Raw genomic sequence first — 13,712 nt, 5'->3', positions numbered from 1 at the left:
GGTTGCTGGAGTCTTAGTGGTTTTGAGTGGCATAATTTATTTAGGTGTCAAAATGTAAATTTAACAACCTTTCTTTAGGCAGATATCTTTGGAGGTAATTCCAAAACTTTTACACAAGTTTTTTCTCGATCCGCATGCTGTCACATCTAGGAAAAAGGAAAGGACATAAACAACATAATAAAACTACACTTAGTCATTGCTTTTCCACAAATGCAAAATGTAATCTGCTTTAAATATTAGAATTGCTTCTAGCTCTTATTGGTATAAATTTAAAAGCTACTGCCACAGTGCAATTCTGAGCCAGGTCAGTGGTGTCTGGGCAACAGTTTTAGAGAGTGATTGAAACACTTTGTGAGAATAAGGTGAGAAGGATCAGTCTGAAATATTGCAACAGTATTGTCATTCTTGCCATTTTAACATGTCCAATCAAGGTGGGCTTCATCTAATAAAGAATTCTTGGATGATCAGTGTTCAAGTCAAGCAGTGACTCATCATGTCTTATCTGAATCCAAACTCCTTTCTTTAACTGATGAAAATCTCTGGAAGCCTGTTGCTTTGAAATAAGTCTTTCAATTTCCTCTGGCTAAAGATGTGGCTCTAAACCTGGCTGAAGCTTGGTTTACTTGTTCTATAATAAAAGTATGGCTTATAATGAACTTTGACATCATTAAATGCAAGGCACTTCTAGTACTTATTTTTATTAAGGTTTGAAATTACTTAAATCACATAGTTCAGCCATTGGTGAAAAAGAATGAGTGCTCTGATGTCACAAAAAGGAAAAAAAAAAAAAATTGAAGAATTGAGAAGAGTCCATTTTTTAAAATCCAGAGCATGGGTTTGCATGCCTCTCCCCATTCAGAGAAGTGAACACGTGAATCAGTAACACCTGATGTTAGAGATGTAACATCAGAGAAACAAACTGAGGGTTTAAACTGGCTTTGGAGTCTCCTAAAAAATAGAGGAAGCCTCTGGAAGCAGTCACTCATGCTCTGCTGTGTGGTCACCTTTGTACGCCCTGGGGTTCCTGCACTGGTAGCTGTGGGAGTAGCAGCAGACAAGTAGAAGCCCAATGCCTCACAACTTGTGGGTAATGGAAGGGGTGGGGGGATGTCATGTATGTGCTCTCAGGATAAAAAGAAAAATAAATTCTTTCCATCCATTATCATCTTGAATGGACAGGAATATTCTTCCTTCATCCCTTAAAGGAGATCCTTGAAAGAGAATCCAGATTGGGTTCCTTAAGTGTATGTAATTCCAACACTAAGGGAAAATACGTGAACAACATGTTCTTGGATAATTAAACAAAATTTGTTGATAAGATTTAACAGCCAGGATATGTTTTTTGTGTGTTTTTTTTCCTCTTGACATAAAACTGCAAGAATTTTAAGGAAGCTACAAAACAGAGCCTAATAATTTTTTCCTACTGGAGTGGCTGATACATTCAGTGAAAATGATAGGAAAATGATGGATATGAGAGTTTCCTTTAGTTAACTGACTTTAGCAGAAATAACGGTTATATTTTTTTATTACAGTGCTTATTTGGAAGGTATAACTGCTTTTTCATGTTTTATTGAAGCCTTGTCAGCTCAAATGGCACGTCTTTGTTTCAAGAGATCCACTGAGAACACTTGGCTGTGGAACAATAACTTTTGGAAAGGTTTTATTGCATTAATAGCTGTGTCACAATTACCATAACAAGCAGCTACGTTTTTTATGATAGCTATAATAAATTATGAGCACTGAGGCAGGCGAACTGCTTCTCCTGTTCTGAGAGAAGCAGTTACCATTGTTTGGGAAATATTATGCAGCAAATATCTGCAAAGTACAAGCTAATACTGCTTTTTTTATATAGTTCCCTGGTATTAAACTACTACCAAAAAAACCCTCCTCAAATGGCCTTTTCTAGCTGTTGAATAATATTCAAACTTTTAGCTTTTTGACCACTTTAGCCCTTTTTTAAGGGACCTTTGACTTGATCCCCAATCATGAACTACAAAAACTGTTGTGCTCTGAAATTAATCTACTAAAAATGTGTCAGACTAGGTGGTTAGAAACAAATATAGCTAAATTTTTGAAGTTTGGGCCATGTACTTACGTTATTACTGTGTAACTGCTGCACATACTGAAAGAACAATGGGCATTATACCTCTAGCAAATATAATACGTTAATCATTTAAATATTATTAAAATAGCACAATATATTGCAGCTATTCTTCTTTCAGAGGATATCCTTGGGGGATAATGCAAAGATATTAGATTCAGCATAACGACTGAAAAATGTTAATTGTGAAAGTAAATGTTTCTTTAGCTACAAATTTCTATTTATTACAAAGCAATTCCAATAGAGAAGGATTTTTTTTGTTTGTACCTCAATTCTGAAAGTAATTAGCCCTTGTTTTTGCAAGGAGGGGGAGTGATATAAACCACCATCCAGCATTACAATCTTTCCTTTTATGTGGCATTATCTTGGTAGTTAAAACCAGTTATTAAAAATTATTTCCTTTGTGCTGATGTGCTGTTGTACCTTTATGATACTCAGCTAGGAGTGATACTATATTTTGAGCCTTAAATGAAATCTTGACTTCCTTTCTGAATTCTTTTGCACTCCAGGGTGCATTCTTTGGATGTATCATTTTGAGGTATTTTCTTTCAAATAACTTGGCAAATTTGTGTTTGATAAAGAAACTCTTAACATTAAGCTTTTAATCAGTTTCAATCAGAATGCTTCTGTGTGAGAAGAGGCAGCTCAATTTTTTTTAATCCTATGTGCTCTGGATTTTTGTGTCACTATGATTAAACCAGCACCCCCCCTCTCTGCTTGTTTTCTTTCCTGTACACTGATAATCCGGCAGAATTTGATCACCAAAACCCCCTATATACTAGCAATTTCAAATTTTGAGTTGAGTCCAGATACTGAATCTACATCAGGGCCTTGAGGCAAAATCTGGAGTTACTTAGTTGAATTTTGCACTCGTTTTACAGTTTGACATAAAATGTCCTGTTTACCATGAAGCTAGAACAAATAGCCAAACATACAGCTTTGATCTAAACATACTTTTGCTCAAACATATAGTTCCATGTTCCCCATTATAGGATTTAACAAATAAATCTTCCATGCTCTGCATCAGTTGCTAAATGTGCCATTAAGTTTTCTCTAGAAAGTAAAGAAGCAGATCAATGACAATACAGCACTCTCAACACAACATTATGTCATTTTTAGGGTATGACATGACATTAGGTTCCTTGAGCCTTGCTCAAGGCTTTGTGGTCCATAGGGACCAATTTTCTTCTCCAGGCATTCAAATTCAAGTGTCCCTTTTCAAAGCCCTGAATTCTTTGAACTTGTGGAATGTAAAAATGATCTAAAAATAAATTTTACCAAGCACAGATTTTGGCTAGTATCTTATCCAAATTTGTTCCCAAACCAATGGCTGTGCAGCCATTAATCAAAAATAGGTGTGGAGGACATTTGGTGAGGAGGAATTTGTAGAATTATAGATAGATATATATATAATTATTATATATATTAGAGTATCTATATATATTTATATATAAATAGTATATATATTATTGTATATATTACAGTAATTTTTACACTAACACTATCATAGAAACACCTGGATACTGAACAGAATTTCTCACTTCCCCAAATTGACATGGGGGTCTGTAGTTTTGGATATGTCCAATAGAGAAGAATAATATTCATATGCACAAAATTAATCATGTGGCTCCTTTGAAGAAGAAAATTAGGATGGGACTTGAAACTACAGGAAATGGACTTAGTGCTTTTAAATCCTGCTCTTTCAGCATGGCACAGTTAGAAATTGGAAGCTTTCCCCCTCCTGCGTTAACAGCCAGTTCCTCTTCTCCCCCCTCCAGCCAGCATGTCCAGAGTAAATGAGATGTTGAAACAAAAGAGCCTGTGGTCAAATGAAGCAGCACTATAGAAAGCAACTTAATTTAGGTTTGTGTTAGAAGGTTCAGGGTTGTTAGCCGGATACAAGACTAGGAGAAGGTGTTCTGCAGTGTGTGAATGTGAACCTCAGTGTCTGTCAGAGATTTGCCTAGAGATATCAGGCTATTTCCTTCATTACCCTGCTCTGTCATCTTTGTCACCTTAGCATGGGTTTGTTACCACACTCTGAAGAGGACTTGCTTCTCTAACCAGCTCTAATCCATTTTGACAGTACTTGTGTTAGTTGGTAGCAGCACAATGTCTTGGCCAATTAACTTCTGATTTCAGAGGTATGTGAACAGTGTGAAATTCAACCCCAGTGTGGAATATGGTTCAAAGTGCAATGTGTTAGAAAACTGGTATCAAAAGACCAAACAGGTATGGAGACAGAAGGAACAAGGTAGGTGGATGATGGAGCTAATGCTCAGGAAGGGGGGCTGAGTTTAAGAAGGAAAGGGGTTGTAAAAGGACATTTTATAGTTTTGCATGCTATGATTAAATAGTCAAACTGAGAGCAACAACGTGAATCTTTTTGAGACAAGGACAAGAATAAAATATTGCTGAGAAACACCAAAACTAAAACTACTCTGGCTCTTCCTTTTCATTAGCAGTCAGGGAAGCACCTGTGCATTGTGCCTGAAAATCTCAAAGAAAAAGAAACCCCAAGAGTAACCTGTCCTACATTTTACTTTAGGATTTTTTCAGCAAATCTGATCCTTTTTTGGAGATTTTTCGGGTGAATGATGATGCAACCCAACAACTTGTTCACAGGACTGAGGTAAGGAATAGAGTTGAATTTACTTTCCAAGGCAACAGATGGCTGTCAGGAGGCATAGTTTATGCTTCCCATGTCATAAAGGGAAGTGGTTTTAAATCTAGGTGTGCAAACACCCACACTTAAAAACACTTTCTAGTGTTACACTCTAGTGTTACTATTAACTAATGGCTATCAGGTCTTGACTTATGCATCTTACAGTAAAGGGAGATGAAGTCAAAGCCTAATTAATCCAGCAGATACTCTGTTGGAAGGTCAGGAGGTATAAACACTAGATTTAGCCAAAACCAGGCTACAGAATGTATCATATTTTCCCATTAGTACTGTGTTGCTTCTTCCCCACCTCCTCTTAGGTTTCCGGTGCTAAAATGATTGTAATCTGGGCACTTTACATTTGTTTTTTACCACCCAGTAACATTATTGCTCCATGGTAATGACTGGAACTGTGTTAAAAAATGGCATTTAGGTGTATAGGGTAAAGGCGTGGCAGGTGTTAGTGGTTATAAACCTGTTAGGGATTCCATAGTTTTCCTAGCAAGGCAAATAATGTGCCTGTAAACTGATGTTGCCTATCCCCATTGCCCAGTCCTGCACATCTTCCATTGCTTCCAGTTCAGTTCTACAACCTTTTCCCTGTGAATTATCTCCCAGTGAGGCATGGCAGTGCCAGAGCAATGTCTGTAGCATCATCTGTGGGACTGTATGGGTCCATTTCCCACTCCATTTCTGCTCCTCTTTTTGGGGGCTTTCCAGAGGAAGATTGTTGGAAACTGCTCAAGGGCTCATATCTCATTGGATGTAGTTCTGAAGACTCCAGCTGAGCTCTGCTTTCTTCTCTTGCTCGTGAATGTAATGTATTGAGAATTGTGGCTCTTGTTAGCATTCTGCTGAGAGACATGAAAATGTTAAGTGTTCTCTTTCTTCTTTTCACTTACAGGTTGTGATGAATAACTTAAATCCAGCATGGAAGACTTTTAAAGTGTCGGTAAATTCTCTGTGCAGTGGAGACCAGGATCGCAGGCTAAAGGTCAGAAGTAATTCCTACTTTTTTAATAGTTTTACTCAGAAAACAAAAGTTGGTCTCTCTTTTTCGACTGTAGATTGCTATTCTGCACTTGCCTCTTCTTTGATGGAAAAGATGATCACATAGCTGCATTATGATTTCCGTAATCAAATTAAGGATGCAGAGAAGTGGTAATCCACTGTAATCAGTAGATTATGCTCTATATTTCTTAAAGTAATCTCAAAAAATGATGGGGCTGTTTTTTCCAATCAGTTGGATAATTTAAATCCAGCATCATTTAACCGGTGAAAGTATACTCAAGGGGAGAGGCAGCCCTACCACAGTTTTAACTACTATTTCCTCACTTCTATATCTGGAAACCTTCTCTAAAAGAAGCACTGAAATATGAGATTTATTTTTATACTTGAAGAATAGGATAGCCACAAAAAGACATGTGCCATAGTAATGGAAGTGTTTCTAGTTGGCAGAAAGACAGATAATTGGGAACCTGGAGCTTTATGTAGAAAAAATCATCTTCCTTCATCTAATTTGGCTTAAATCAAGTCTTTATCCAATTATTTATATCTTCTGACCAGGTTAAGGCTAATACTAAATTAAAAAATATTGAACAAAGGGCACTGGTCCCCAGTGTCTATTCAGACTCTTAGACCTGATGAAAGGATATTGGACTCAAAAGTATGACTATTTTTTCTTACTATACCTATTTGCTTAATATAATTTTATTTTGCCCTTGCAAACATTTCTTCTTTCATCATTATAGCTGCAAAATCCTGCAGAAGGGGTGTTGTCATTTTTCACTCATTACTTACTGTAGGATGTACTAAGCAGATAGAAAAAGAAAATGCTGGTGTGGATATGTTGCAAAGCATATCACAGATATGTGGAAAGAGTAAAAAGCAGTCTTATGAATGCTTGGATTTACAAAATTAGCCCTGTTATTATGGAACAACGTATAAATTTGAGGCAAGAGATGGATCAGTTTTCTGCTACTGAAATGAAATGCAGAATTAGAACAGCACTGCCTTCATCATATTGTGTACATGAGGTCTTTAAATCACTCAGGTGAGAAAACCTAGGAAGAGAAGCAAACAAAATATAAAGTCTAGAATGTGAGAACAAGTGGCAACTCCATAATGGTAGAGGAATGAGGTTCCAGGGGGAAAAATGCTCTGAAATTGAGGTGAGAAGGTATCAAAAAAGGCTCAGATTTCAGTGTGGGCAGAAGAAAACGGGTCTGGGAATAAAGGTGATCTTTTGAGCTATGAGCAGAGACAGTAGTCAAAATGGTTTGCAAATGAACAGCCAAAAGGCTGAAAAGGGAGAAGTGAAGCAAGCGTAGTCCCTTAGGACTGTCTGTTAAGAAGATGAGGTGAAAGTCAGTGAAAGAATGGCTAAGGAAGAAAACCGGAGCGAGATGGGTCTTATGAACCTACTGAGAATTTTCAAGACAGTCTTTTTTTCCCTCTCTTTCTGGGAGAATTTTTTGTGTTCTTCTTTTGTGTATGCAAATGTTGGCAGCCTTGCTTTAGATATCTGAGTATTTGCCTGAGGCTACAGTTCAGCCATTTGCAGAAAAGCTAAAAGTACTACGATTTGCATCAGATCATTCATGAGTACAGGAATATTTTAAAACTAATTATGGCTGTAAAATAAGAAAAAAGCTTGATAGTTATTTCCAATTCAGGCCCTTTATAACTTTTGGTGGGTGTAAGATAAGACTGTTAGGGTAGAGCAGCCACCCAAATCACTTGTATTTGAGAGATAGCATATAATACTTGTCAGATAATTATTTGCTTCTTTTCTATATGGTCTATACCCTAGGAATTGGATGGCATCTAGGACAGAAGAGTGAAAATTATAATAATTAGAGATCTGAAATGTCTGTGACTAGTATAGAACTGTATGAATGTTTATACTTTGATTTACTTTGACTTTACTTTGATTGACTAAGCATTCCACTTTTTGCATTACCATATTTTGGAAAATTTGACTTCAGTCGCTTTGTTTCACTTCATAAAGTATATAGCAATATGTTACAGTTAAGTGTTGGAAGAGTTCCCTGTGCCTTATTTAACGTGGAGGAGATTTAGAGTATTACAGCTGCCTTGCTGAGCACCAGCTTCTTGCCAAGATGGTTTGATCACTGTGAACAGTAGTTGCATAAGGCTGGGTAGTTTTGTGTCTCTTCCTGCTGTTAGTTTTTAACATGCTCTGAAAGCATAACCTAAGTTAAGGCTTAAAGAGGCAACAGAAGGGCTCAGAGGGAGCTGTCAGCTTGTGGAAATTTACTCTTAGGTTTACCTCTGTAGGCTGTTTGGAAGCCTGAGGTCCTGGTCCTTCATCTCTGCTGCTGAATTCACATGAGTACTGAGCTTAGCAGTCAGATTTTTGTTCTGGGGAATGAGGATTAACATGGGGAAAGTACCCTAAAACAACTCTCAGAAAGTTTTTCAACTTACAGGAAGTTTGCTCTTCATAAGTCTTGCACTCAAAGCAGTCTTTACACTGTCTGGGCATTTGAAACTTTCAGTTTTAAAATGCCTGTTTAGAAAGATAAGGTGAGTTAGGTCACTAAAATCAAAGCAGCCAATAGTTAGGGTCTGCCAAAAGTCTTTTGCTAGCATTCTTTACAAAGTCTATGAATTTGAATTCCTTATGGGCTTTAAAGAAAAAACTAATTTTGCTTTATTTAGCTGTGGTGCGGAGAATAATGAACATTTTATTCCTCTCAGGACATCTTGTAAAACTTTATTACAATTATTGCTGCTCTAGGTTTTATTATGAAAATGTTATATTAGATTTATGAACCTACTGAGCTTTTCTTCCCAGACACTGAAACCATCCAAGAAGTCTGGTCACACTTCAGTGCCAATCTTACCTTCTTTTAATGCTAACAGGACAAGTAATTAGTGTATCCATTGAAGTGAACAAAATACCTCTTTGATCCAAAAGCAGTGCATTGCTTTCCTAATATGTAAAGATTTTCAAATCACAACAGTAACTACTGACAAATCTGAATGAGGATTGTACTCCTTCTGAGGGCAGGTTTTATCCTAGTCTGTTGTGCTGAATGTCCTGTAAATTGTGAAATTTTTGTCATTCAAATCTGGTTTCAGCATGTGGGTTATGTTGCTGTCAAAGGTTTATCTGAAATATGGGATTTTATTGTGGCTATTTTCTGGTAGGGATCATCTACTGCCCACCCATTCTAATTGTTGCAGGGTTCTTCTTTTTCTAGAGAAGTCCTGGTAATGTATACAGAAAAATAATCACAAGGTGCTTGTTAGGCAAAGTCCAAACAGGTTGTATGACATACAATAATTCCATCTCCTGCTGAGGTTGTATGGAGAACCACCCCAAAAGAAGCTCAGTTCACAAGGAAAAGTAGGAACTGAGGCAAAAAAAAAGGAATAAAAATGTTGCTGAGGTGAACTGATAAGCTGCTAGGAGAGTGGGAAGCACATGTCATATCTGTGTAGAAAGCCCTTTCCATCTTCCACCTACATAAGGGGAAATTTTCAGAAGCAGCATGTCCATTAGGTATTTTTCTACCTTTCAAAAATCTGTATGTTGCAACTATATCATTGCTGTCAGTTTGTTTATTGCTCCATCCCTGCATGACCCAGATTACAGGTGATGATCCCGATGAAACTGGTGCGTGTGCAGCTGTGAGTGGGACACACAGCCACGGTTACCAGGGCTGTTCCATACACTGGGCCATGAGGCTCACTCTGTGCCTATGAACTCTGTGCCTTTGCAGCCTGAGGAGAGAGTACTGTTGCTTTCTTTTGGTAACCATGGGAAGGTTGCCTCTTCCTGTGCACTTCTAATGAGGTGAAAACTTGGTTCTGCCATTCTTCTCTGTTTTCTTTTATGTCCAGTTGACTCCCTTGGCTCTGTCCACCTGACCTGTTGGAGTAGCTGTGTCTTAGCACAGGAATTGTTTGTATTTCTGCTGAGGAGACTGTTTACATTTGCTTGCAAGCCCCAAGGTACCTATGATGCTCTTAGTCCTAGCAAGGTGCACTCAGGACATTAAAGGTCATTTTCAATTTATTTCCATACTAAGATCTTGATAAATAGGTCCCTTTCCAATATGAATTTTCATAGACCATGGATTTTCTATATTTTTTGGTAGGTCATTGTTAACAAGGTCTTCTTGAGAGACCTGCACTTTGCTTAAATTAGTAATCTATGCAGTGCCACTTCTGCTTTGTTGATACTATTATATAATGTGAACCTCATTACAATATTAATAGAAGAAGCTCCACAGCTTACAAGAAAGATCTTGACATTATTCTGGATGTAAATAGATAATCACTTTATTTTAATTTTATTAATTAAAATCATTACATGAGAATTCATTATTAACGTCATAATCTCTTCCCCAGTGTCTGCTATGGCATTTTTGGGGGTGGAGTGTTGGGTCTTCTTCAGACAGTTGTAACCTTCTGTTTCCTTCTGATTTCTTAAGAGTGTTGACTCTTTCATGCAAAATGATGGATCATTAGGAGAAGAAATTGCTTCTTATAAATGGTCTGCTCCATTCTGAGTTAAGGAAAAGCAAATAGCAGTGGCTGTTTTGATATTCTCAGAGTTATTGCTGCTGCGTTCTCTAGATCAATACATTTTCAGTGACCTTTAATACTTGACTGCAGCTCTGCTTATACAGGTATATTATGAACTGTAATCCTTCAATAACCCCCTCAGTACCTCTGAAAGCCACCAGTGAGAGTAACTGAGAGGAACCTGTGAAGAAGACCAAATGAAGCTTAAATACAAGGAATAATATAGTCAGACAAATCCATTAGTGCTTTTATTCTTTCACAGTTTACTTGTCAGAGCGTTTGAAGCATTAGTATGGAAAAATACAGTTTGTGGTCAACAATAATTTCTGCAGGATTTTAATAAGCATGTGGCTTAAAAGGCAATTCAAGCAGTGTCAAATGATGATTAGAAAGGCATGAACTGAAGGATTTTATACTGTTCCATAAGGGAAGGCTCATTTATTGTTGCTGTTTTCTTTGGGCTTTTAATTTCATGTAAAAAGAGACTGGCACCAAGAACAAATTAGAGCACAGGCTAGACTTGATGGTTATTTACTTGATTGGGTGATTTCAGTCATACTTGATTAACTAAGCAGTTCTACATTTTCCCTTCAATTTACTCACCAAATTAATGCCAGTGGAGCCAATCATTCTCTGCTTGCTTACTCTGGTTGTTGAAGAGGTATTTGCAAATGGGGTCCTCCCTGTAGAAAATGTTCAAAAATAAGAAAGGGGGCTCAATATTTACATGCCTTTAGTATGAATCAAAAGATACCTTCAAGTTTCTTTTTCAGTAAGTTGTTTCCTTTTCATTAGGTAAAGCATTTTCCTGGAATCTGTAGAATAATTGCCTCACTCTTGGAGAATGCTGCTCTTTCTTTATAGTCTGAATAATATTTATTTATTAGCCATTTCAAGGATGTTACTGTGTTTTAAATTTTCAGCAAAGTTCTTCTAGAGCTAACTGTACTCTTAATTTTGGATAATAAAAAGTTCCTTCTTGGTGCTGAAAAGAAAAAAAAAATTAGGTTTAAATATTAGGATGAGGTGTATATTTAAAAACCTAAGAGAAATATTTGTTTAAGTGCATACTGCTTCATGCACATAAGTTTTAATACAGTCTTCCAAGAGAATGATGCATTATTTTGAGGATTATTATAAAATTAAACAACATACTGTGAAAGGCAGTGCCTGAGACTTTCTTGTTTAAATACCACCAAGCCTTCATTTCAAGTAAATGTTTTTTTTCCTTTTTCTTTTATATTCCTCTTGCTTTCTCTACATGAGTGAGAGAACTGCTACCACAGGCGCTACAATGATTATTAAAAACTTTAGGTGCCTATTTCATAAGCACCTAAAACAACTATGGGGAATTTGCTGCAATCACCCTGTTGTCTGTTTGGGTTAAACTATAATTTAGCAATCAGCTTATGATACGAGTGCCTTCTGAATTCACTAATTACAGCATGGTGTTTGGAACCCTGATTTGTCTGATTGTGTCAAGGACTGACCTGGTCAATCTTCGTTAGCTCTGTGCAGGTGGAGTGTAAGATTTAAGATGACCCATAAAACAAAACTGATTAACTCTATGTGTGTGTGATCTCAGCTAGCAGATTCCTTTTTTTTTCTTTTTTCTTCTCTTGCCATTCCTTAGTTGTATTCTTGATAAAGCAACTGAAGATGCTGGGGAAGAAAAAAATCATGTTGCAGTCAAGATTTAGGAGAGAGAAATAGACTCAAGAAATGAGATTGATCCCATGTCTGTTGGAGTCAAGTGAACTCATTTTGATGACTTTAATAGCCACTAGTTTGTTCTCCATTACAGGAATTGCTGGCTATATAACAAATTAATTGTCAGATTAATTAATCTATATTTGGGTTAATTGATGTTTATGAAGTGCTTTGAAGATGAAAGAACTCTCTAAATAACAAGTGTTGTCACAATAATTAAGGGTCCAAGTGAATTGCACAAGAAGACATCATCTGATATACTGTGGTTATAAAGAAAAGAGGTGATATTCACATCTCCAAGGGCCTGGGTGCTGAAAAAGGTGGCAGAAGGTGGTAGAAGGCTGAAGAGCTGGTATATTTAAATAAAATGGGCAGGGTAGAAAGGGACAGGAGTCTTTCTCCCAACCATTGGATGACTCTGACAGACCAAATTTCAGAGTTCACCCTGTAAAAAGAGATTTTTACTTCCCGTTCCTTATCAGAACCCCAGTTCCATGACCTTTTGGGTAGAAGTGAAATTTCCCTCTGACGTTGCAAGGAGAATTCATAGTCTGAAACAAGGGCAGAGAGGACAACAAACAAACAAAAATATTTTGTGTGAATATGTTTGCCTGGATTTAGGGGATCTGAGGAGTTTTTTCTCTGTTTCTCTTTTGCAAATAAGAGGATTGCCTCCAAATAATTTGTACATTGCATTTTTTGTGAGCTTCCTTCAAATTGCTTACTGCCTCCATGGTTCCATCCCAAGACAAATAAATAGAGGCTTCTACAGCCTTGCTATGCTAGTCATCAGTGGGAGAAATGTTTTGAAGGGCTCTTTCTCATTATCTTTGAAACTGAGTTTTAATCCCCTGAAATGAAGCAGAGGCTCCTGTAAGTGCTGCTTATAGTTATTAGACTGTAAGCTAAATCAGAGGTCTGATTCCTTCACAGGGGAATAGCTGATAGAGCACTAAATCCCATCCCTGGGACCATTTAAAATGAAACAAAGCACAGCCTGGTAATGAGGATCATTCCATACTGGAGGGTGGGCATATGGGATGCCAGTTAATTAAATGACCTCTACATTCTTCCCAATTTTCATATCTCTGTATTGATAGTGCACTGCACATCCTTACAGACCCCAGAATAAGCTCAGAGCTGCTTACTGTGTAAGTTTAGAAACAAGTGTTACCATTTTGAATTAAAATAATAGAATGAAGCTCTGCTTTCACTAAAACAGATCAGGATTACACAGAGCTGTAACCTTGTAAAGCAGCTGAATGCTGTAGTGAGAGAATTTTAAGTCTTGCATATTTTAAAGAAAATCCATCATTTTCATGCCTTTGTGTCTACAGGATGTTTTACTGTGTGCCTTACAGCATCCCGTGATACTAAAAATGGAAGTCTAACCAGTTTTTCATATTCTTTTTTTCATTTCTTCCTGTTGAGACTGGAAAAAATAGGGAAGGCAATTTCTAGAGAATCTCATTTCAGTCTCATAAAGTAGCAAAGCCTCACATTGGCTGACATATAATCAACTTACAGAGGCCTTTGGTTTCTTTCCAGATATATTTTTTACTGTGTAAATTGAAAATTAGACACTCATGGAAATTCTTTCCTTGTTGTTAAATCTTGTAATAAATGTAGTCATTGCTATGAACTACGTACTTTAAACAGAAAGATTACCTTAAAATTCTA

At 37.0% G+C, this 13,712-nt stretch overlaps 1 protein-coding gene across 1 annotated transcript in view; it reads left to right on the top strand.

Moving 5' to 3' along the window:
• CPNE4 (copine 4) overlaps window positions 1-13,712 on the top strand; it is a 225,848-nt gene that overhangs the window by 133,414 nt on the left and 78,722 nt on the right. The window contains exons 7-8 of the mRNA XM_058831839.1: window positions 4,650-4,733; window positions 5,668-5,757. Coding sequence (XP_058687822.1) covers window positions 4,650-4,733; window positions 5,668-5,757 — 174 coding nt within the window. The remainder of the gene's footprint in view (window positions 1-4,649; window positions 4,734-5,667; window positions 5,758-13,712) is intronic.

Source organism: Poecile atricapillus, chromosome 2 (genome assembly GCF_030490865.1).
Source record: "Poecile atricapillus isolate bPoeAtr1 chromosome 2, bPoeAtr1.hap1, whole genome shotgun sequence".
Classification (NCBI taxonomy): Eukaryota; Metazoa; Chordata; class Aves; order Passeriformes; family Paridae; genus Poecile; species Poecile atricapillus.
This window is presented reverse-complemented; position numbering and strand designations above follow the sequence as displayed.